This window comes from Dromaius novaehollandiae, chromosome 2 (assembly GCF_036370855.1).
Source record: "Dromaius novaehollandiae isolate bDroNov1 chromosome 2, bDroNov1.hap1, whole genome shotgun sequence".
Taxonomy (NCBI): Eukaryota; Metazoa; Chordata; class Aves; order Casuariiformes; family Dromaiidae; genus Dromaius; species Dromaius novaehollandiae.
The window spans coordinates 7,718,734-7,743,882 of record NC_088099.1 but is presented as its reverse complement, the minus strand read 5'-3'; the positions used below and the strand labels follow the sequence as shown (position 1 = coordinate 7,743,882).

The 25,149-nt window shown below is 43.3% G+C and overlaps 1 protein-coding gene across 3 annotated transcripts; it reads left to right on the top strand.

Annotated features, from left to right (window-relative positions):
• Window positions 1-23,493, top strand: WDR86 (WD repeat domain 86). 3 transcript variants are annotated; one of them, XM_064505718.1, is made up of 7 exons: window positions 1-340; window positions 775-1,061; window positions 4,016-4,157; window positions 5,612-6,044; window positions 15,535-15,670; window positions 19,951-20,054; window positions 22,127-22,288. In XM_064505718.1, the coding sequence occupies exons 2-7, from the start codon at window positions 899-901 to the stop codon at window positions 22,145-22,147; spliced, it is 999 nt and encodes a 332-aa protein (XP_064361788.1). In that variant the 5' UTR covers window positions 1-340; window positions 775-898; the 3' UTR covers window positions 22,148-22,288. The 3 variants fall into 3 exon arrangements, with proteins under 3 accessions (XP_064361788.1, XP_064361787.1, XP_064361786.1); XM_064505717.1 differs by having other exon boundaries at window positions 10-340; window positions 874-1,061; window positions 22,102-23,493; XM_064505716.1 differs by having other exon boundaries at window positions 10-340; window positions 22,102-23,493.
• The last annotated feature ends 1,656 nt before the right edge of the window (window positions 23,494-25,149 follow it).

Genomic DNA, 25,149 nt, shown 5'->3' with positions numbered 1-25,149 from the left:
GGAGGTGCCTCCCTGCCCGCCCGGGCAGGGAGACAAAGCGGGCAGCGGAGGCCGCGGCTTCCCGCCCCGCGGAGCGGCGGCACCGGAGGGGGGAGAGGCCCTAAGATGGAGGGGGGAGGAGCCGCGGGGCGCTAACGGCGGGAGAGCCCGCGCCGGGGGCGGGGAGCCGCCCCGAGGTGGCCGGAGCGGGGCACGGCGGCGGCGGCCCCGCCGGCAGCGTTTCGCCGCCCGCCTCGGCCCGCAGGCGGCGGCGGGGCTCCGCGAGGTTCCCCCTTCCCGCCGCCTCCCCGCAGGGCGAGTGCGGGTCGCCGCGGCGGAGAGGAGCCCTGCGCGGAGGCCGGTAAGTGCCGGGGGGGGGAGGGCGCGTGGGGAGAGGGGAGCCCGCGGCCGCCATGCAGGGGGCTGCTGCTGGGGGGGGGGGAGGGCGCCCCTCCCACCTCCTCCGCCTGCCCCGGGTTAGGCTTGGACTTGATTAAAATGAATAACTAAATGAAAAACGAAGCGTGCTGGAGCGGCTGGGAGGAGGGGACGGGGCAGGGTACCGCAGCGGCTGCGGGGCGGGCGGCAGCGCGGAGGCTGCGTGTCGCTGCGCCGCCCGGGAGAGGTCGGCGAGGCAGCCGGCGGTGCGGGACCGTCCCTCCCTGCAGGGCGCCGCTCCCCGGGGAGGGAGAGGCAGCCGGCGGCGTGAGGCGTCCCGGCTGGGGAAGCGGGACATCCCTGCCGGAGATCCGCTGGTGGAGCGTGCCCTCGTCTCCTCCCTCGGCCCCTGTGCAGGAGCGCGGCTGCCCCGCTGCCTCCGCGGGAGCTGAGGTAATGGCCGAAGGTGGCCGAAGGGAGCCGGCTGGAGGCCCGCAGCTCTGACCTGCCCCGCAGCCTCCGCCGTGGCCCGGCCGGCGGGATGGGCAACGGCGGCTCGGCCGTGAAGGTCTGCGCCGACCACCAAGGAGGCATCAACTGGCTGAGCCTGAGCCCCGACGGGCAGCGGCTGCTGACGGGCAGCGAGGACGGCACCGCGCGCCTCTGGAGCACCGCCGACAGCCAGTGCCACGGCCACTTTCAAGGTACTTCTTCTTTCCGCCTCCTTCCTCGGAGTCCGAAGCACGATGCAGGTTGCACGGCGCGTTCTGGTCGCCGTCGGCCCGTTGAGCAGCCCAAATCGTGCTTGGTTTTCCTGTTTTTGTTTTGCCAAGAACTGGTTATGACGCTAAGCAGAAGCTGTTTCAGCCCCAAAAGGTGACCAGCACTACTGAAGACATGAATCCTTTAGCTGCAGAACGTAGAGCATAGCAATTGCCCAACTTCTGTCGCTTTCCGGAAGCCTCTGATTCTCACCCTCATGAAATCCTGACTTTTAGTTTTTGTCTCTCTCTTTTTTTTTTCTGTCCTTTTAATCATCTCATTTTCCAGATGGTCTTTATTTAGAAGCTCTTTACTCAGAAGTCTGGAAACAAACCTTACTAAATAAGATTTATTTTTCCATAGAACATAATATCTCCATGTATCAAATGCAGATTGCAAGGCTCTTTTGTTTTAAATTACTGCTGCGTTTTTAGCAAAATTTATAATCCATGTAGTAACATCTGAATAATTACAAAGAAAAGCAAAACTCTGTAGAAAGCATATCCAGGAGCCAGAATGTGGACCAAAGATCATGCTTGTGTTCTCCCTCACTTATGTTATTTTTCTCTTAATGCAGCAAAAAGCCCACCCTCTTGGAAGTTTCTGATCCCTTTTCCTTCCAAAAGTAAATGTTGTGATTTTTTTTTTGTTTGTTTGTTTTTAACTATAGAGTATTGTTTTGTCCCCACGTCCTACCATTCTTACGTCTGCTGGAAAACTCCCTGCATTTGCTTTAGGATTAGAAATCCTTTTAAACCACCCGTTAACTCTTTACTCAAAAGAGAAGTATATTGGATAATATTCAGAATCTGGCCTACATATTGCTAGTGTTTGGGGTAAACCTTGAAGTATGTTGGTCAGGTGCTTTGTGAACTGCCCATTGAATCAGATTATTGTACATATATTATGCATGCACACAATTCTTGTATGAATTGCTATTCTAAAAGCTGTAAGTATGACAAAGCTATACCTATAACACAAAGAGCACTTCAAGCTTCCACCAGAGCCTAACCACCATCTTCTGTGGTGGCTGTTTTTGACCAGACCAGCACTGGGCCTTGTCTACCATGGAGGGTTTTGGGGTCTTGAGTGTTACTGATGGTTAAAATCTGACTGACAGACTTCATTGAGGTAATCGAGATGTTGTCTTGATCTTCTCAGAGCAGGGCTAGATGATGCGGTGAAAAAGATATTGGTGGTTGAAACCTGCCTCATTTAAACTGCTTTGTAGAAAATCTGCACTAAAAGCGAGGATGGGTGTAGTTCACTTACAGCCCTGGTGATCTGTTTAATTTCTGACATCTGGTGAATTTCCTTAAGAGAAAACAAGACTGTGTGTGTGTTTGTGATGTGAATTCTGGTTCACTGATCACTAAAGGCCTTCAGACTCATTATTTTCATTTGTTGTTAATGAACCCTCAGATGGTAACAATTTTTATGAGTAGTCTGGTCTGGAAATGGACTGGCAGCTAGGAGAGTGTCATATCTCCTTGTTAACTCTTAAAGCCATCTTTTATTTTCTTAAAAGAGACTTTCATTATGGTGACATCTGGAAGGTATTTTACTTTCTGGAGCCTGTCATGTATTTGTTTTATTGCAGGTAATCCACATGCCATCTGAAAAGATGTACAATTTACTGTTAGGCTACTAATAAACATATACTTACGGAAGTTGTGGTTTACAGTTATTCTGACAGTGTATTTTATTATTCCTCTTTTATGAACTCAGTTCTAGTCATCTCTCAGCTGTAACATATGAATAATAGCATTCGATTTCAGAAAGGAGGACTTCCAGGTGTCATTAATGCAAATCAGTTTTGTTTTATTTTTTCAAAACTCTGAAAGGATTTCAAAACTCTGAATTGAACAGAAATGATTGAAGGTGTAAGCATAAGCAATAGAAAAGGAGAGGTCACAGTCAGCCCTGCAGTAGATGAAGCATTCTCTGTCATTTACATGCCAAGGACTCAAACAGCAGCAGGAGTATCAAAATCTGTTTTTAATGCTGACAGTGAACCTACCTTTAACTGAGCAGTCTGCTTTCCTCCTCATCTTTACCTTGGTTCTTTACTATATCTCTTTATTCTACAAAATGGTTCTGTTTTTCTACTGTCTCCCTCTCTCTCTGTCTGTTTTTATAGTAACTATAGAGCCCCAATACACTCTGAATGCTGTATAAATAATAATGCTCTTATTCTCTCTCTCTCTGTTATTTTCTTAAAGGTATACTGATATATCGAAAATTGTATTTTTTTCTCATGTTATTAGTCATAATGAGAGTATATAAAGATTTTCTACAAGTTGTGCTTTTTGTTTGTATTTCATTCAACTTGGACAATAAAACTAAACTTGCTGGTAAGTCTAATGTTTCATGATAACCTTTTTTTGTAGTCTCTTGCTTTAGTTTCATGCTGTTCATTGTGTCCTGACAATCAATAGGTTGGGTTGAAATGCAGTGTTTTCTTCTTGACTTCAGAAGAAGGAAGCAAAACCATTTCTTTATTTAAAAAAAAAGCCATTTTTTTACTGGTTTTAAACTCCAGTAATCTGAGTTTTATTATACTAATACTAATTGAGCTCTGTATGTTTTTATAAAATGTGTAGCTGCCTGAGTGATGAAAGCTTTACATTTTTCTTCTTTCATTTATTCTTTGTATCAGTGAAGCAGAGTTTTCCACTCTTAATTAAAAACGTTGTGTTTTCTACAAGTCCCTAAATGTGGAGAATGTGGCTGTACATTTAAAACTAGAGCTTCAGAATCTGTGTGGCTCTGGGGTTTTAGTTAAGATAAATTCAGTTTGTTGCATTTTTCTTCTGATTAAACTGAAAAGCTTGCTTAGTCTGTTCTGCTTGCACACGCTGTGATCGAGTTTCTTTTTTTCCTTTCTTATTTCTAGGACATGAAAGTTACATCACCTTTTGCCACTTAGAAAATGAGGCTGCCTTCACGTGTAGTGCAGATCATACCATTCGGAAGTGGGACGTGATGACAGGCCAGTGCCTGGCCATTTACCGAGGGCACACGTCGATTGTTAACAGGTTGGTTCCATGGAGTTGTTCTGTTAAGATCATTCTGTTGTGTTCCTGTAACTTGTTTTCACATATATTGTCATTTTACCACAATTCTCCGTTACTACGCTAACAAAGTGGGTTGTGTAAACCTTTGAGTGCATGCTTACACGTGTTTTGTGCTGTAATGATTAGTTTTCCTAGCAACAGTGCTGACATATCCGTAGACAGCAGATAGGAGAGAAATGAAAGGCACACAGCAAGGGAATTGAATGCAGCACTAGGAATGGAATTCCAGAAGAAATCATTCAATTGATAACAGATGATTCTGATAAATAGATTTCAAAACATCACGTCAAGCCTTTGTGTCAGTAAGAGGGATAAAGGCCGGGTTCATTTTAGAAATACTATTCCTGCTTGTGCAAACTGAGTTTTACATTAAACTGATTGTGCATGGTCCATTGGCCTGTCAATTTAAAGTGCCTCCAAATAGCTGGAATGGATTTGATTAATCAAAAATAGAGCAGTCAAAGATTGATATTTTTTTTTCTTTTTTCCTTTTTTTCTCTTCCTTACTAAACTAAAACTACATATGATATGTAGTTAGATTCTGTAAACAGTTAGGAAGGCTGGCTCTGTCTGTATTTTGGCACTGGCCTGATGAATCGCTTGGATTAGCAGATGGGAAATGTTTCCCCATTTGGATGACTTTGTTTCCAGTTTGAAAGGTTTCAGAGGTTCCTTTAGTTGATGAAGAAGACAGGTCATCATGTTTCCTATCTCCAGTTTGGAAATGTGAACTGTAGAGATTGTTCTGTTGTTATCTGTTTGTCCAGCTATAACTCATTATTGTGGAGCCCCAGTAAGTCGAGTTCTTGCACTGTAATCTCTGATTTGCTCTTCAAGTATGTAGTGAGTACGGTGCTCTTGCTCTACTTTTTTGAGATCCTGGGCTAGGTGACATTAGCTATCTTAATGTTTCTGCAGTCTGTCTATTTGATGATAGTGATGATTAGCTTTGTAGATTATCAGTTACAGTTCAGGTTCTTTTTTTTAATTCTAAGCTGTTTTCATAGGTCAGCTTATAAATAATTATTTGTTTAAAAAAAAATTGAAAGATGAATTCTCTTTTTAAAATACCTCATTATTTAGCACTATATAACCTGTGGAAAGTAAGTATTAGTGCAAGCTGGAAAAGATTTTTGAAAAATGTGAATGCCCAAAACTACAATGCTAGTGTCCACACTGGAGTACCTAAATAAGGGGCCTCATTTTTCAAAAGCAGAAATAAAGAACTCTTTTGCATAAGAAATGAAGTGTTTTCATATATAATGTGTTTTATGCAGGAAAGATGAATCAAGATTATATACGTGGTGGTCGTGCTACCATTTCTTACTTCAATGTTCTTGGCATTGAAATTGTGACAAAAAGTAGTTATTAAAGAATGATACTATAAATACTTGCAAACTTTATTTTTTTTATAGGATCCTAGTTGCCAAAGACTATCTCTTTAGTGGCTCCTATGACAGGACAGCCCGCTGTTGGAGTGTGGACAAGGAGAAACAAATCCAGGAATTCCGGGGCCATCGGAACTGCGTCCTGACTCTAGCTCACTATTCTTCCAAGGATGTTCTTGAAGAGGAGGAGGAGGAGGAGGAAGAGGAGGAGAAAGTGAGCAGAGACCTCCTGGTGACAGGTAGCACAGACTGCACTGTTAAGGTCTGGTGGGTGTCTAGTGGGCGCTGTTACCAGACTCTGCTGGGACACACTGGAGCTGTCTTATGCCTTATACTTGACGCACCAAACAGGGAGCTGTTTTCTGGCAGCACGGATTACACCATTCGAACGTGGAATATTGTCACTGGTGAGCAGTTGAAAGTGTTTAAAGAACATCAAGGATCAGTGATTTGTCTAGAGGTAAGAACGGAGAATTCTTCAAGAGCCGTTCGAGGGGGTAACTATATTCTAACTACTGTGAGTCTCAATTGTCTTTTCATCCATAGAAGAAACTCTTCTGAGACAGCATATAAATGGTAAGCTTAAACATTCATATAGTAACAAAACAATAGCACTCTATAACCTTGAAACAACTCCTCTTTCCCTAAAATGCTTTCTGGTATCCTCTCTGCATCTAGTGGCTGTTCCAGTCTAATTTCTGCCTTAGTAAAATCCTCCTAGGTCTTGAAATTCATGTGTGCTGTGGCTGGGAGCACTGTTCTTGAGTGGGATTGCATACACAGGATCATCAGTCTTTGAAGAAAAATAACATGAGCTGTTGCTGATGTAAGGAAACAGTCATAGGATCAGATAAAGAGGGGAGGGGAAACATCAGAGTAAACCCGATACCTTTCGAAAAAGGATCAGTTTTGGCCTGAGTTATTAGGGAAACATAAAACTAAAAGAAATCCTGCTTTAAAAAAACACACGGACATAGTTTGAGAAAAGAAAGAGAGAAACTAAGGGATGGCCAGGACAAGAGAACGGGCAAGGAAAATGGAAAAATAGAGCATAGGTGAGAGAAACCAGGCAAATGGCAAGGGAGAGAGGGGAAAAATGCAATGTGACCTGAAGAACCATATCCTCTTTTTCTCTGTTTGCATTTTTTTCTGGTGAACTTTGCCAGGTTTGTTTATGTTGCAGAAGAGGGAAGGAGGTTAGGCAGATGAAGAAGGAAAAGAGGAACTATGGCACAAATACTTGTCCTGTAAACTCCATTATACACCAGAAAACACTGATTTAAAGAGCTATATGAAAAGACCTATAAATTAAACACTATTTAAAGAGCTATATGATGGTCTGTAACTTAATCTCGGGTCAGCAAACCTAAATGTTTTTAAATACAAGTGCCATATTAACTTCCATCAGACAGTAGTTTTGTTGCTACTCTCCTTGTTTGTTTTTGTGGAATGTAATTGCTTTTCCTTTACAGAGGATAGAGTATGTATTTTTAACAGCTGTTTAATAAATGTTGTCTCTGGTTCTAAAGAAAATAGTCACAGCTGATATTAGCAGACTAAAAGCCCAATAACACTGAAGGAATTGTATTTTCCTTCAGTTTTAGAGAGGAGGGAAAAAAACTAAATCATGTTGCCCTGGAGTAATGTTTGTCTTGCTTGGGTAAATTCTCAGTGTTAAAAGCTTATTTTTATGATAGTGTGGTAATGTATTTTGAGGATGCTCAAGCAAATCTGTTGCTGTTCTTAGTGTCACGCTATGTTTTGCTGTTTAATTGTAACCCTTCTCCAAGGCACAGATTGGTAGCAGCAGAGCTGGCTTTAATTTAATTGGGTTCTTTCTAAAATTGTTACAGAAAACTGGCTTGACCCTCTCCCGGAAGCCTAGGAAATTCAATTACGCTCTTTGAATGCTCAAGAATGAGCAATGCCTCTCCGCTTGTGAGCACAGAGTTAAACAATGGTTTTAAACAAACAGAGCTTTTTGTAGGGGAGAAGGAAAGCGAAACCAACATATCTATTTGGAAAACCTGAGCAATTCAAAGTACACAAGATTGCTGCTGCCAAGACTGTGTTGGCAACAATCCTGGCCAAATCCTCCTCTTGTAGCTGCGAGTAACTGGTAGCCAGTCACTTCTCTCGTCACCAGTTGACATCTGAGGCCAGAAGCGTCCAGCTGAGGTACCTACTGCCCCCAAAGACAGCATTTAGTTTCTGGGGCGTTCAAACCTGTCCCAGCTTAAATAGTCAGCGTATTGCTGTTGAGTAAGTTTAGCCTGTCGATCTCCCCTAATTCCTCACTCTTCCTTACTGGGTGCAACACTAGCCCTTCTGTTCCACTTGGCTGCCTCTCAGCTCAGCCCACATGGTATTTTGATCGTTTTAGAAAGGGTTCAATCACCAGAATCTATACAAAGATGTTACAACAGAATGGAAACTTCCTGGATAGAGTGTTTTTTATTATTTTTCGCTTGTTTTCTTCTCGAAAAGCTCTTGGAGCCTTTGTTGCCCAGGGCTGCTTCGTAACAGTGTTGCAATCTATGGCAGTGAGTTAGGATAGTATTTTTCAAACCGTGGGTCAGGAAGGACGTGGAGGTAGTCGTGCATTGTTCCCACTAGCCAGCAGACAGCTTTAATTGCTGGCAATAGTTCAGTTTCTTCACGGCAGAGGAGTAAGCCACTAATTACACCAGATTTTCACTCCCTTGTCCTTGAGGAGCTGAGCTGGTACCAGCAATTAAAGGTAGCTGGCTGTTCTCTGGCTGTTAGAAAGCTTGTGTGGAGAGACTAAAGGGAAAAAAATGGAAAGTTATTTCTGTTTTATTTATGCAAATAAAAGACCCCAAGGGAGGTTACCCTTTCAAAAAATTTGAGAAATGGGCAGTGTGAGCTTTCGTCCTGGACACAGAACAAGAAAAGTTTGGATATTGAGACCATATTTTCCCTAGCTTTAAAACGTACTGTTATTAGCCGGAGTGCCCCAGGATGTTACAAACTGCTACAAATTAGGTCTGGGCTGTTCCACTCAGCTCCCCTTGCTTTCCAGCGAATACCAATATTGGCCCTGCAGCAGTGAATGGAAATTTCCAGGGCTTCCTGGAAGAGTCACCATGGGTGAATATCCTGTTTTCCACCTTGCTTCCTGCATGGCTGGTGTATGAAGAGCGACGAGGCGATGCCACAGGCATGTGCAGATTTTGAATGCTCCCAAATTGCTCTAAGATCCTTTCGGTCCCTGTTAGAGGCCAGGTACCAGCTGAACCGGCTGCATGTGGTCTGCTGTCAAAGTAGTCCTGCTGCAGGTACCAGCTTATTCTTCTGTTTCTTCCTCCTCACTATCTAAACTGGACTGGCAAAAGTTTTGCCAGTAGACTTTGTATCCGCAGCAGGAATTTTGTGCGTACCAGATGCTGTGGCTGCCTGACTACTTCACTCACATAGCCCGGCGAGGCAACAAGCAGTGGGGCAGCCAGAACTGTTCGCTCTGTATTTCTCCTGCGGTGTAATGGCAGCTTGGCAGACAAGGGACGGCAGCTGTTTTGACTGCTCCCACTGCATAGAAGAGCTGATGATGGGATTTTGTAGGAAGCAATGGGGAAAAGCAAGGGTGGGCTGAGAGCAATTGCACTACTCATTCTAGTTCTCCCACTTAAAAATTTCAGGGCTGGCTAAAGACCAGTATTTTTAATTAATAATCAAACATGCATTTTCCTTAACACAACTGCCTACAATTGGCTGAATAACCCTGACTTAAATATTTACTGGTATATGTTATTATAAATGTCTCCAAAGTGGTTTTGCAACTATTCACAAGGATTGCTTTGTCCTTTGCTGGTTGTTCAGCCTCTGTGAGTACTTATCAAAATTGCACTGCCAAAAGTTGGCAGAAAGAAATGATCCAGCTTGGAATTTAGCTTGGATACCACAGCAAGCATTCTTACTAGGATGAAAATTGCAACAGGGGTTGTAAATGGACGTGAGTGGGCAAGGACTTGCTTTAGTTCTGCAAAAGATCCTTTGTTGGGGCCATTCCCTTTAGTTGCCTTTTAAAGCTGACTAGAAGAAAAGAATGCTTTGAACAAAGCCATTGCCTGAACTCTGTTTATACACTTAACTATAATGATCACAGGGACGTAATGTTTTCTCCTGTCACACCAGTTAGCAATTAAATTAAGTGCACATAGTTTTTGTATTTGTGCTTGTATTTATTGCACAATTCATCCAAGGATGAAGATGTAAATTAGAGGAATATGAATGTGTAGAGCACCTGTTCGTAGAAAAGAAGTATGTTTCCGGGACCATTACGACAGTAGGGAAGTTGAAAAAATGTTTTTTAATGATCTGACCAGAGACTTCATTCTACATGGAGTCTCAGGAAAAAAAAAAAGAAAAAGCTCTCTCTTGACCTCAGGGAGTTCTTTAGCTCATTAAAATGAATGTGGTTTGAATGGGATCCCAAAAGGCTAACTCAGCTGAAGGTTCACTTGAGATTCGTCCAGTTGGTGATTTTTAACTTAGAAGTGGTTGTGAACTGAAGGCCCAGCAGACAGGTTGTGGGAATACTGACCCCGCTGGGGAGAATAAACCAGCAGTGGGAAATGTGGTTGGTGATGTGAACTCGAGTTCCTGGGAACCAGCCTGAATGCGCTGACCTTCAGAAAGAGGACATATCCCAATCTGATTGAGGAGCTGATTGCCTCTCGTTGGATGAGAGGTAAAGTATGTCTTGTAGCAAAGATTAATTTGCAGAGCAAAGTCTGCTTCTATAAACTGTAGGTTGAAATAAACAGCTCTATTTCAAAAATTTCTGGCATTCATACAGATAAAAATTGTCTTAAGCTGCTGCATATATTCAGTTCAACCAAGTTTGTGGAGCAATAGCGACATTTCCATCTTGAGAGAGCAACCTTAGATGAGATTGTTTCTGTTCATTTAGTTGAGCAGTGGAGTGTCTAGGGGCTACAACCAAGGTCAGAGTTGCATAAAATGAGTTTTTTATGTTTCCATGAGTAGCTACTTCAGCATTTACAATCTGTATGTTGCCACTGCTGTAACTTTGCTAGTTTTAAGCCAGCCTGAACTTTCTTATGGAGTACTACATCTCCAGCGCTTTGGCCTGGGGATTAAGACGCATTTGTTCTATTCATGTGTCTCAGGGTTTTGTGTAGTTCAAAGCAAAGTCACTCAGAGTAATGAGAAAAATGAACAGGCCAGACTTGCAGATATTGATGCAGGGATTGTCTGGCTGAGGCTTTAAAACTGGGCATCTGACTGCCATCAGCTTTTTTATTCTTTTGAAGGTACTTGGATTTGAAGTGTCCACTCAGCTCATTAGGATCTGAGCTGCAAATCTTGTTCTGTGTTCTCTGCTGTGCTACAGGTTTCCTTGCCTTGCGATGTTTTTCCCTGTCAGGAGCTTTGTTGGGAAGCTAGCCAAAGTGAACAAAGCTTCCTTAAAGCCAGCCAAGGAAAATACAGCTCTGAAAGGATCGCTGCTTCTCCAGGCATTGGCAGATTAGAATATGTAATTGTATCTACTGATCATTTTTAAACCAAGAGTTGACAGACTTCGGTATACTTGGAAAATATTGAGTGAAATTTTACATCTTTCCTTTTAAATTGTATGAAAATTAAATTCTCTAATAAGGATAGGACTGAGGTCTAGGGAACTGGATATGGGTTTTCGAGCCTCTGAGCTGGAAAAAGAAGGCCCAGGAGTTATGGTCCTACGGTTTGTAAATGCACAAGTATTTGCTGGGCTGACTCCACCTGGGTGCCTGTAAACAAAAATGGGTGCCAGTCTGAGCATCTGAGAGGCTTAGCTCCCACCTAAGCTGCAGAATGATCTAGCATTTTGGTAGAGAAGTCACTATGCTTTGCCCAACTCCCAAGAGGGGACGGATCTTCTGGGCTTCCCACATGTCAGCAGGGTTATTTAGCCCAAAGAACAGCAACTGTGGACATTTTTGTTCAGGAACATGACAGGAAGGAAGGGAACTTGCTTGTTTGCCCAATGGCCTAGCAGAGCTGGCAGATCTGGGTTAAATGGCCGCCTCAGACTGAGCAGATTGCAGTCCATTTGGAAAGTGCCACGACTGCAGGACAGGAGAAGACAACTCGGTGCCAGGAGGCTAGCAAGAGTCCTAGGAGGAGCATAAAGCAGAAGGCGACCTACATGGAAGTCGGTGCTTTGGGCACCTGGCTGGAAGTGGGCAGGGGGATCTGTGTTGAAGTCCATCTCTCTTGAGCTGGTCAGATGGTTTTCAACCTAGTCATTACTTAAGAAAAAATAATTACAGGAGCCAAGGACCTGCGCTGCTGGCTGGTCCTGGAACCTACACTGCTTCCACAGTGAAGGTGGCTTGAGCCCAACCAACGTGAGGGTATTTGCGCTGTCTCCAACCTCGGCGAGGTAGAGCTAACCTTGCTGTGTCTGTGTTGGGAGATATTCACACCTTCCAGATGCAAGCTCCCGGAGAAGGCTCTGGAATAAAAATACTGCTCTGACACAGATCAGTTTGAATTGGTGCTTCAGTCTTGCTCTTTTCAGAGAGAATCCCTTCTGGTTTTCATGTTCACTCTTGACCAGTTTCAGGGATACCGTGCTCTGGGCACTGATGCTTGTGGCAACCGCTTGGAGGCATATAAAGCTTCCCGTGCATTGGAGAGGGGGAATCAGCCTCCCAAATCAGGGCTGTACTCTGTGGTTCTGGCAGTCAAAAGTTAGCATGCCATAAGCTTCAAGTCCTTTTTTGGATAGGACTTCAGTTGCCTTGTATCTTGCTTCCCCCATCTATACGGTAGGGAAGATAATTTATCTTATGATTACACGGAGAGTGGGGTCTACTTGTAAGGTGCTTGGGCTGGAGGCACTGCGTGCAATTTGTGTGATTAAATATACATGTCTGTAGTGTTGTAGCTTAGGGTGAAGCTGTAAGCTAGACCTAACTTTAGTCAAGTGAAGTGGGAGTTATCTCACCTAAATTGGTATAGATGGCTACAACGGAGACAGCTATCCTTGTCAGTGGGGCAAAATAGCCTTTTTTAAGGGTCGGCCTATTTTAGACATCTCCTTCAGGATGAGATGTATCATGCCCTAGACTACTGTAGCTATAAGGGGGCTATCTCAGCTGTAGACATCTACATCAATTTAAATGAGATGATTGCTTGCATCATATCACTAAAGTTAGATCTGATTTACAGCTTCTGCCTGAGCTGATAGCTCTTGATGGCTTTCCCCACTAATAGCTATTTCATGCTCTGCGTTTTAAAAATACCTCGGAAATGAGAGGCTGTGTGACAGTCGGAGCCTGTACTGGGTTTTGCTGCTGGCTCTGCTGCAGACTTAGCCTGTGACATCCTTGTTTAGCCTGTTAGCACTGCTGTTTCCGAGCACGGTTGAGGGGGAAGATGCTTTCCAGTGCTGCACATATGGTATGACTACATCCTCGCTACTGTGCTCACCTCCTTGGAGGGAAGGAAAGTATATAAATGTGTACCAGAGGGCAGTTTGGGTGGCACAGAGGCTTTGAATTTAATGAAGGCAGTGAGTGTGCAGTCCGTCTCCCCAGGTCACTGGCTGGGCATTGGAAGCTTTTACGGCTCTCAAGATCCTGGTGCCATAAATTAGCTGAGTAAGCCCACATCATTTAACACATTTTTATATCTTGCAAAGAAGCAAATCCAGGCAAGTTGCTGCTATTCTCTTTCACTTCAGCATTTATACACCCACTTAAATGTAGAAATCAAGCAGTGTAACCTAATGTACCATTAACGCAGAGTGGCATTTACCTGCAGGAGGTTATAACTTAGTGTTTTCCCTTGTTCAGTGGGTGGGTCGATGCTGCTGGCAAGATGTTTGGAAGAGAAATGCAGTGACTTGGCCAAGAACAACCCAGCAGGACCCCAAGTCAAAACAACCTCTTGCATTTAGCAGGTGCAGTGTGACAAGGTTCTTCATGCCTATTCAGGTTGAACCCTGCCATTAAAGGTCAGGCTACTTTCCTCAGGCTAATTGTGTAGCTCTCAACTTTTGTTAGCGCTGCTGGTCATTCCTTCTCTTTCCTCATTGAGATGTAATATTAATGCCATTGCTAAGACAGCTCAAATGTAATAGGATGTGACACTTCGAACTACTGTTGGCTTTTAACAGTGGTATGTATTTTACAAGCTCCTGATGTTTAGCTATGAAAACTGTCCCGTGGGCCAAGTTCTGCTGGTGGGAAGCTATGCATGCACTGCTCCAACTGGGCTGCTGGGAACTGCGTCCAGTAATCATTTTGCCTGGCTGCATACGTTTCCTACACAGGTTAGCATAGTCCCATCACAGTAATGCTTTGTGTCTTTAAATGCAAACTGTTTGATGTTTTTACAACACTGCGTGAATGTTTTTTGCGCAAAGCTCCCTTAGTGATGCCTTTCGGCAATGGGGTGATTCCCTTTGCGAATGGAGGTGGGGAGGGGAGAGACAGAAAACATTTCCACCTCACAGAAACAGAGCGTGCAGAGTGGAGACCGAGGGTTTATACTGATCTGGGTGGAGGGGAAGAGCTGGACCCTTGGAAGTGCCATAAAGCAAGTCCCATTGGGTCAGGTTGATTTGCCACTTGTTCGGCAGCCAGTGCCTTACAGGGTTCCTGGAGACATCTGAGGAGCGGAAGGGGTTAGTGCTCTGCTGGTCAGTTCAGCCTTCTGAGCTGTGTGTCTGGAGGAGAAACAGGATGTCATTACTCCTTATGTAAATTCTGGTTCTCCCTCCTGTCTCTGCACCTATTTTCTGTCTGTTTGACATAGAGATTGTCACAAGTCCATGAGACCTATCGCAAGCTATAGCACCTGGGTTGCTGGGAGAGTGCGTGATTGACCGAGTGACTTTGTTATACTGCCTTCAAATGGCAAGTGTTCAGCCAGGCTTGGGCCTGGAGGAGGATGCAGTCAGAGCTGTATGCAATGGTGGCTGTTAAAAGCTTTACTTTGTTTTCCTTAGATGAACATCGAATGCAAGATTTTTCTTTATGCCGTGGAGGGTTTCCCTGCTAAGCTCTGGGTGTTGGATTTAGGAAGTCTCGTACAGTTGCTGTGCATGAGCTAGTTTTATAATCTTGCACAGGTCCCTTGCTTTCCCTCTGTCTCTGTTCCCCATCTGCATGGTGCAGATAGGAGTTCTTCCCTTTGCCATTCTTCATCTTGTCTGTATGGAAATTAAAAAATCAATTTCCACCCTTGTGCGCTTACACGACGTGCAGAATGACTGGTACCACGGGACCACATTCGTCCTTGGGATTTGTAGGCAGGGTTGCTCTGCTACAGCCAGCAGAAGGTAATGTGACTGAAGATGCTGAGAATCCTGTGGGGGGATAGGTAATTATTTAATCATTAGGTAGCACCATAGAAGGACTTGTGGAAAAATAGATACAAAACAATTTAAAGGAAGAAATGTTTCTAAATATTGACCTTGTGCAGACTAATCCTGTTAAACTGTGATTTATGTTGGGTGGGATTTTATTTTTAATTTACTCTCTTTGTCACTCAAAATCGTTTTGGAATTTTTGTTTTAATTGAAACGTGTGATCTGATCAGTGTTCTTGCCACTTGTGCTTTGCAGAAACTACACTAGATTTTTGAGGTTCTATTAATATAACTAATTATGGAAATAGGGGAAGCATTGTTAAGCTCAGTGAAATCTTGCCTGCTTGCACCAGCAGATGGGCTAATTTTTTCATCTTTGGAAACATGGAAGCTGTTGTTAAGGCCAAAAATTCAAATAGGAGACGTGATCGTGAAGAATGCAAGATTGGTTTTGCTCACTCTCCCTCTGTCTCGAGGTGTAATTCTTGCTCTGTATAATTGGCTTTTCAGTCAGAAACCATGACTTCGGATGAGTCACTTCAGTGCAGTTCTCTCACGAACGTGCCTAAGAGACTATTGCTGATGTTTTTTTCTCTTCCCTTCAGCTAGTGAATCGGCACTTGTATTCAGGAAGCGCGGACAGGACAGTGAAGTGCTGGTTAGTAGACACTGGGGAGCGAATCCAAACGTACAAGGCTCACAAACACAGCGTTAGCACTTTGAAATACCACGCTGGGATCTGTAAGTTGCCTTTCCTATGTTCAGCAATCCCCTGTCTCATTTTGGATGTTTGCCTTTGCTCAAAGACTGTTAATAGAGAATACTATAATTTTGAAGGCTTGGGAATTTGGGTTTAAATTCTGAACTGTGTGTGGATTGTTGGTGTAGCCATGATTCAGCCTCACTAGTCTGGTGTCCGTCAAGCTGCTGCTGCTGCATATCCAGGGACGGCAAGTGCTGCTGCGGAATATGCAGCCCTGTGCTTTCCTCTGCTCCGTTGTAGGTACCATGTTGTGTATTGTCCTAAACCAGGATGACATCTCAAATGCCCGCTGCTTTTTTCTAGCAGTTAGGATTCCTGTTCAAACTCTGCTCACTTCCTAGACTCATTTCTGCAAATTCTTTTCCTTTTGTCTGCCCTCTCTCCTGTCCTTGTTCCCCAAGCCACCTTGCCAGTGTAGCCAAGTATTGCTTGCCTCCTTACTTGTGCTTGGGACTCACGTTCATTGCTTTCAGTATCCCTATTAATAACGAGATCTTTATGCAAATGCCTGTTGTTGATATAACAGTGTATTCTGACCGTATAACTTCCCTCCCTGAATCCCTCTCTTGCCTGGCTCTCCTTCAGCACGTCGTCTATGCACTGCTGGGTTTGGCTTGCAAGGCTGCGGCTCTGTTTTTATCAGCCTGAACCTCTCTGTGCATCATCCTTGTCTTATCCTGCCACTGACCTTAGACCTGATGTGCCTTCATTCGCTTCCCAAATTACTTTCTGTCCTTTACTGCGTATAGGTTACAGGGGTTGTAATGCCTTTCCTGAACTAGTCTAGAAAGTTGCAGTGCTTTTCTGATTTAATTTCCGTACTTTGGCTATGAAATGCACATGTAACACCAAATGAATAGTTTCCGTTTGGGGCCTGATATCTCTTTTGGCAGATAATCAGTATAATGCTGATAAATGACTGACAAATGGAAGCTAATATGCATTGGAAGAAGGTGGTGTCCGCACATGCAGATTGCAGTTTAATGAAGGGGTTTTTTTGTCTTTTTTAATTGAAAAGACAAACATTGAATCCATCAAGCCTACCCAAAGGCAAGATAACCATGCTAAGCTGATGTTGGCCTGATCCAGTAACAGATCTTTATGCCTGGTTGGGAGACAGAGAGACTGTTCCCTTAATTAGTGAGACCTCCAGAGCTGCAAGTTTCCATGTTGATCCTGCTCTTCATCCAGTCAGTATATACTTGACCAGACTGTCAGAAACCATCATACAGAAAACTTAGACTCAAAGAAAAGTTTCATTGCAAGATGCCAACCCCATCAGCTCTGTGGCTTTCTGTCTCTCCCTCCCCCCACCCTGCCAAACACTTGCATTATTTTTCCATAGCACTGTCTTTCATACAATGCAGGCAATACTGCTGCATTTCGTCAGACCTGTGAAGAACATCTTGATAGTGTGATAGAAGTGTTTGCAATGTTATTTAAATTAAATGCAAAAACAGTGAAGTATCAAACAGGGAGAATTGAATTGGTCCACTTGAAAAGTAGAATAAATGTCACGGAAAAATGTTAGGGACCTATCTGGATACAACTTAGAGGCATTTTAATTTTTGAAAGAGGAAATTTCCCCTTAAAAGTGGATTTGCAAACCCTGATTGGTTGCGTTATAGTTATACCTTGAGATTCTGACTGAAACAAGATTATTAAGTACTGTATAAATATGTGATCAGAGGTATTTTCACTTTGAAAATGTTGGAGTTAGCATAGCTTAAAAAGTACCTGCTGCTCACCTGGGCCAGATCACCACTATGTGTATATTCTCTGTCTTTTGAAAATGTGAAGAAAATACTTCAGCGTAAATCACCTTTGTTACGTTTGTCACATTTGCATCAGCCCTGGAACATGGAGGGAGCCCTTGCTATAAAGTAATAACTTTATGTTAGAAGATCTTAGCTTTACTATCTGATCAGTACCAAAGACTGGTTGCCCCAAAGAGTTTGCAGTCTAAATAAAAGTATATAATCTAAGAATGAGAGGAAAAATATGTATGCCTGTTTCCCACATGGCTCTATGTAGTACGAGGAGTCCAGACAGATTTGAGAACTAAACCATCAGAATGTGTTTTTCAGTGGCTTTCCTCAATCTGTCTGTGTGATTAATAGCATGGGGAATATTAAAGCTTGTTCTCAATCCAATTTACTTAATGATGTTATGTTCGTTATTTGTCTCCTACAATATGTGCTTCATCAGTTAAAGTCTAATTTAATTTATGTTTTTTATATTGCAAAAACTCCAAGGGAACGCTTACCCCCCCCGCCCCGACTCTGAAATTCAAGTGAAAAATAAAAATGAAGTGTTGATTTTTTTGCTTGTTTGTTTTGCAGGTATATATATGCATATATTTAAATGCTAAATCCAGGTTAGATCAACAGCTTCCCTTTGAAACTTAGAGGTGCAAAGAGACTTCCTAAATCTAGAGTGACAGTTCAAAGGACATAAAAGATAGTTGTCAAAAGCAAAGTCCTGAGAGTGGTAGCTAAAATAAACTGACAGCTATAAAGTGAAAACAGCTCTTAATCAGTTCCTACTCTCTGTGCATGTGTGTAATAGGTGTTAAATGATTTCCGTTCACTGGGCGGGGGGGGGGACGTCAGTATCTTGTTCTGTGCAATGCATTGTTGTTACTGATTTGCAGAATGGGACGCAGGGCTTTTTCAGGATTGTGTTGGCAATTGCGGTTATACTGGTCCTTATACTAGCCCCTATAAAATGAGGCTGATTTTCCTCATCTAGATGAGGGTATCTTCTTGAAGATACCCTTTGGGCATGCCCAGGAAGTACCCAGCCTGCTGCTGTTTAAGTTGAAGCTGGAAAGTTGATGGCAGTAGGTAGCCTGTTGGCTGATCTCATGTTAAGAGTCCTGAATTTACTACAGTGCTCATTTCATCACCTCTCCGTAGGAAACCAGTTCCTTGATCTCTCCCAAAAGATAAGGTATCTATGTTATTCAGGCACTTCAGTTTTGCAAATTTTTCCGTGCTAGTGGCTTTTGTGAAGGCATGAAATGCAGGAATAGTGAATATATTGCTTTTTGCAGTTCTGAAATTTTTATCTCTTTGTAAAGTTGAGTTTAGGGTAAGTGAGGAAAAAGAAGTGTTATGAAGACAGTTTGTAACCCTTGAAGCAGGCCAATGTGCTTCTTTTGGGGTCTGTTGCTAAATATACAACCTTAATATTCAAAAGTACCTTATCGTTTCTAGATGCAGCAATTCTGGGGCCTAATTTGAAGACCCTGAGATGTTGAGAAATTGTTCTCAGGCCCTAGTAAGATACTGTAAGGAAACCTGATGAACAGTCAAAAAAACAAAAAACCCCAAACTCCTATAGCACATGTTCTTTATAGTACATAGAATACAAGAGTTATGGCCCAAAACCCACGAATAGTTCTGTGAATCCCTGCGCTATTCCAAAATGGAGATTATAGCTTGGACATTGAATCCCTTAAAGGCTCTGCTGCCTACAATGATCCTAAGATACAGGATTTAGCTGAAGAAATCTACTCTTCTAAAAATATTTATGAAGCCTAGCTAGCTGCCTAAGCATGCTACTCACCTTTGAGCGCAGATTTAACTGGTATTTCAGCAGTGATGGCCCTACTTATTGATAGAAAGCTTTTGGTTGAAAATGGGTGAAAAATATGGTATGTTTTAATAATGAAAAGGCCAAATGCCATGTTATTAAAATAAGAGGGGGTAGCAATCTGTTACTGTGGTTTGAAGCTTCCCTGTACAGATGTCTGATTACTTAACTTCTGCTGCTTGATGCAGCTGCTTGATGCAGCTGCTTGATGCAGATGTCATGATGAGTGGGAACCTGGAAATAACTATGGTAGAAGAACAAATGGAAAGCTTGATGGAAATCCTTGACACCTGACTTGAGATTCAATTGCCTGCTTAGGCTAGAATTACTGAAGCATGTTTAGACAGAGAAATATATATGGAAGAAAAGAGCGTAAATAGGTATTTGAAGTGTGTGGGGAGTGAAGTGCTGATATATGTAGGAACTTCAGACTTAAGGAAGTCCAGTGTTTTGAAAAACATGAATGAAAAAACAAGCCTGCTGGGCTCAGTGAAATTAAAGTGGTCTGATCTTGGTATAACTGAGAAGAGAAACAAGTGCAGAAATGATATGTCATGCTCCTTAGTGAACTGGGTTTTGGTGTGTTTTTGAACTCGTGTGAACTGGCCTTATGTGGCTGCTGACATCTGGCTCCATGCTGCGTTGTGCGGTTGCCTTGCAGTGTTCACAGGAAGCGGTGATGCCTGCGCGAGAGCTTTCAATTCCAAGAGCGGTGTCCTGCAGAAGATCTTCCGAGGACACAAGTTCATCATCAACTGCATCCAGGTAAGGAAGGGGGTTCTTTGCTGAGCCAGATGTTGGGCTTTTTCACTTCTGATTGCTCCCTCATTTGTTTTGTGGGGACTGATATGGCCAGCTGTTCTCTGCATTCCTCAGGTCAGACATTTTTCTAGGATAAGGGAAAATGTTATGGACTTGAATCTTCCTTTCTGTAATTTTACAAAACTTCATACTAGTAAGGGTACGTGAAACCACAGAATGGGTCCCCAGAGACGGTTGGGTGTCTCTGATTGGAGGTTTTCAGGTCGGTTAGGCAAGCATCCATAAGGCATGAGACAGATATAAACTGATCCTGTGTAGGGGGCGGGGAATGGACTCTGACCTCATGAGACCCCTTCTGTCACATGAGAGCATGTGATGAAAAATACTTGCAATGCTCTGTGCTGCATAGAAGCTTCTTTCTTATTCAAGCAATATAATATACAGCATTATCCCCCTAACTCCCCTGGGCATGGCATTCCTCAACTGTCTAGCAACTGGTGACCATCCCATCTGGTCTTAGTCACGAGCTAGGGGTGATTTCCATGTGTTACCCCATATATAAATATTTATATAAAATATGGCCATCAGCATGTATTTTTTGTATAAATATAGGTATACAGACTAGAAGCAGCTGTATATTGATGTTTGACTAATCCCACCAGACAAACGGAAGAGTCTCTGCTGTTGGGTTAGCAATCTTCGAAAAGTTAACTAAGTCCTCAAGAAGTTGCTTGTGCATTGTCTAGGTGAGAGATGTCTCTGCCTGCCTGAGCTCAAGGCATCCTAGCACTTAAATGTTAAAAGGGGGGAAGTTAGTAATCCTTGGGACAACTTTAAGATTGGTATCAGGGTTTAAGTTATAAATCACAGGGAATCGTGGCAGGGGGGATTTGAATTTGAATTGAATCCCATGGGCACTTTGTGCATTTAAGGAGCCACATCTCCATATACCAAGAGCTTCAGTAAAAGCTGTGTGCAGGATGAGGATTTTGATTAAGAACATAAGACTTTGCAAGCACTCCTGACAGGCTAACAGTCAAAGGAATAAAAGAAAGATAAAATTCCTGTTCAAGTCGATCCCAAGCACAGACAGATGTAAATATGACTGTCTTTTACTTTTGTATTTTTTTTCTGAACTGGCAAGTGGCTAATTGGTCTTAAATTGCAAACCTTTGGGTAGTGAGTAATTGGATTTCCTAGTGTTTGTTGCCTTGCTCACCACAGTGAATGCTGTGCTTATATATGCACTCCCCTGTTAGAGCAGGGTCTGCACACAGGGCAGTGACAAAGAGTCAGCTGTGACCCCCTGGTCACGGTTATGAGCAATATGTCCTCAGATATGTGGTGCTTGTGGTGCCATTGTAGATGAGATTGGCAGGTGGGATGCTGGCTATCGTGGCCTGCCTCGGGAGGGCTGAGAGCCCACGGCAGTCAGGAGCAGGAGGGAAAGACGACAGAGACCTATGGCTTACTGCTAGGAAGGGCAACTGGAAACGCTAGCAACAGAAGTAAATGTTTCTTTAATAAAACAGCACTACAGGGGGTAATCAAGGTGACATTCCTGAAGGTTTAGGAGAAAAAATTTAGAAGAGAAATTGTATCTGTTATTTACTGCAAAGGAGGAGGGAAAATGAGAAGGAAAGCATCCCTGAAAACCCGCACTGCCCACTGATGCAGATTTTGGTGCTTCCTTAGCCCTGATCTTCAAACCAGCTGTCTGAAAACAGTGCTGAAATTCCTAGCTAGAGCCTATTCTGATACTAAGAGCTAAGTTCTGCATTGCCTTGCTTGGTTTAAGTTACTTGGTTTAAGCTATAAACTCATGCTGTTTATTTTTTAGGGCTCTGTGAAGTGGCTGAGAAATGAGTCGTGACTTGGTTGTGTGTCATTCCACTTCAGCAGCTTTTGTGATAATTTATACTGACTCTTGCAGTGAGCTGTCGGGCCTTGAGTGTTAGGATCAGGCTCTGTTTGCTCTGACATTTGACAGTTTGAGTGTGGCGATTCTGAGCTGTACGGTTTGGTATTACGTGTGACCTTGTTGTTCCAGATTCACAATGAGTTGTTGTACACAGCTTCCCATGATGGCACACTAAGGATTTGGGACATCCGGGGAATATGCAAGAGAAATAAGCGCCGTTTGAAGAAGGAGAGGTCCGCCCAGGGCCGGAGCTCTCAAAAGGGAAGTCTGTCTCGTCTTTTCAACAACAAAGTCGGCTGTATAGTACAGCAAGAAAATGGGGAACCTGAGGCTGTTGAACTAATGTGACTGGCCAGGACAGACTTTCCATCAGTGACCAAAGCTGAACCTTTTGTCTTCTGTGCTACTGTACAAATAAGCCAGAACTTGGAAGGAGAGGGAAAATGGCATTGCTTGAACCTCTTTTCAGGAGCCAGGCTTCTATGTGACCATGAGACAGACTCAAGTCAGACTGTCACTCCTGATGGCTCTTAGCAGATAGTTCAGCAGTACTGGGGTCAGGAGGGACTGCAGTGTGGTTCAGGTGTGTGTGGGTGTGTGTGTGTGTGTGTGTGTGTGTAATTAGGAACTTATTTAAGACTGTGTGTGGGTTTTTTTGTTTTTTCAATTTCCTCTGGCACAGATGTGTTTCACATCTCTGCCTGGCTAGTATCTGATGAGAGATGTTTTCTCCTGTTCCTGTTGCCTGCTCACGTGCCCTCTGTTCAGCTGAATGTAGAATTGAAAGCTGCTTTGCAGCGTGACTCTGAATTCCATAGTCACAGCTCACCTTTGGGTCAGTCTTTGCTGATCAGACCAACTCATGCAGGATGGTGTGGCTCAGCAGGAAGAAGTTCAAAGCAGACCCAACAACTCTCTGGGAAGTTGGGAGTAATGGGACAGAAATTATTTTTTTTTTAAACAAAACATAAGCTAGAGAACAATTTAAACCTCAGGCCTTTTGTATCAAGGTTGACAGTTTGCCAAGGCACAGCAAGCTGTCCTCTTCCCAACAAACTAGCCGGTTCTTCTCTTACCTTTTAAGATTCCACACTTCAGCAAAAGCAGCATCAACGGCTTCGCGTGTATCTTCTATGCTGCTGGGGTGTGTGCTACCAGCTGTCTGTTTGTCCCAGGCACAGGTCACAGAGAGGGGAATGCTGGGGGGGTCCCCTGAAGGATGGCAAGATGTGGAAGCTGACCATATATTTTTCTGTTTGCAGAGACATCTCTTTGTAGCATCACTGCAGAATATCTAACCACATGTTTTTATTTTTATGGCTTTATTTATTCTGTACTACAGCAGATAAAAATGCTGTAATACCTTTTTGGAATGGAATAATAAACATGTGGCATCTACAGGTTGTTAACGATCTAGTTTTTATTTTCTTCTTGTACAGAGGGGATTTGGCTGGCTGCAGATGCACAGCAGTTAAGAATGGATGGAATATGGAAAAAAATAAACATACACTTTTGGAAATATTTCTTGCCTTTCCTTCACTGATGGGGCTTGGAATCAGTTGTGCTGTGGAGCAGTCCTGCCTCCTGCCTGTGATCAGACTGCCAGACCTTGGTTTCTGTAGTCAGTGGAGGGATGAGTAGCTGCAAACTAGAGCGTACGCTTAAGGGGAAAAGCATGGGTGATTGAGCCGTGCACACTGATTCAGATCTCACCTCTGCTGCTTGCGGTGGCTGGTATTTGTGCGCATTTCATAACCTTCATATCCAGCAAGGCAAGGGTCCTACCATCTTACAGATGCAGTAATTTCCAGAAAAGTAGGAATGGGCCCACAGTAGGGTGGCTGGAGTCAAAGCTGTCCTGTTGCTAATGTTTGTGCTTAATCTCGTCATTGTATCTGCTTGCTGTGCTTGCTTCTGCTGTTGGTTAAGTCTAACTGAACTAAAGAAACATTTTCTGCATTCAAATGTCCCAGGTTCATGCCCTGCTGCCTTGTTCAGTATTAAAACAAAACAAAATATCTCTTGGAGCTGAAGGATTGGCATTTGTCATGTCTATAATCAAACAGGCTGCTGAAGACCCCTAGTCTGGCAGGAAGCTGTAACATATCACTGCGCTGGGTCTGTCTTTGCTGCGCCACATGCACTCGCCTCTCCTGATGAGCAGCTTTGCGCTTACCAGGCAGGTTTGTCTCGCTAGCTGCAAACAGCACTTTCATTATGTTAAATGCCTCCACAGAGGAACTAATTTTAGAGCTCATCTGCATGTTATAGCCTAATTTCCCTGAAACCCCTCAGTCCTGTCTTGGTAGGCCTGTGGGAAATGTTTATGGGATGGTGGCTCTTGGTTGCTAGGATGATGGTTTGATATGCAACTAATTTTATTCGTATTTTGCTTATGAGGTTAATGCTAAGTAGAAGGCCTTCAACAGAAATGGATGGAGTTGTATAGATGGTTGGGGTCATACACTTCAATTAAAACTGCACACGGTACATTAGAAGGGAGAGCAGTTCTGGCCTGCAGCAGTTGGACACAGTGAACAAATAGCTGTAAGAGACAGCAATCTCATTAAGAATGGAATTAATGAGTCATTACAATTTCTGCTTGCTGCTAAACATATCAGTGTCTTCAGATAAATGTTCAAAATTAATTAAACTAAAAACTTTTAGCCAATGCCTTCTTGCCCTGCTCATCACTTAAAACTGCACACACAGTTACTTGGGGGCAGTGCTGATGGAATTGAGGAATCATTGAGGAATGGCTTCTTTGACAAGCATTGCATGTTACGATGCTAATTTTAAGTTCCCCCAAGGACAAATGTTCAGGTCTTAAGTTGTCACTGCCACTTTGCTGTGCAAACCACTTCAAAGAGGAGGAATACCGCTTGTACAGCATGCCTACAGGCCAGCCTAATGCAATGCAATAATGCTGGTAGGTCTGGGAACCCTTCTGGCTGAAGGAAAGAATAGATGTGTGCTTTCCCACCTATTTCTTATTAAAACTGCATGCAACTTAACTTTTTACTCCCCCTTTCTAAACTCTAGTAAAGCCAAGACTATAGAGAGGAATGAAGTCCATTCTTTAGCATATATAGACTCTGCTAGGAAACTCTATCCTCTATCCAGTGTTAAACTGACACCTGTTTTCAAGTGCTGGGTACTTACTACTCCAGCTAACTT

Bases quoted from the DNA above. Each gene is read 5' to 3' on its own strand.
- WDR86 (XM_064505717.1), top strand. From the start codon at position 899: ATGGGCAACGGCGGCTCGGCCGTGAAGGTCTGCGCCGACCACCAAGGA. The intron at 4,158-5,611 runs GTTGGTTCCATG...TTTTTTTTATAG, and splicing joins CACACGTCGATTGTTAACAG to GATCCTAGTTGCCAAAGACT. The intron at 15,671-19,950 runs GTAAGTTGCCTT...GTTGCCTTGCAG, and splicing joins GAAATACCACGCTGGGATCT to TGTTCACAGGAAGCGGTGAT.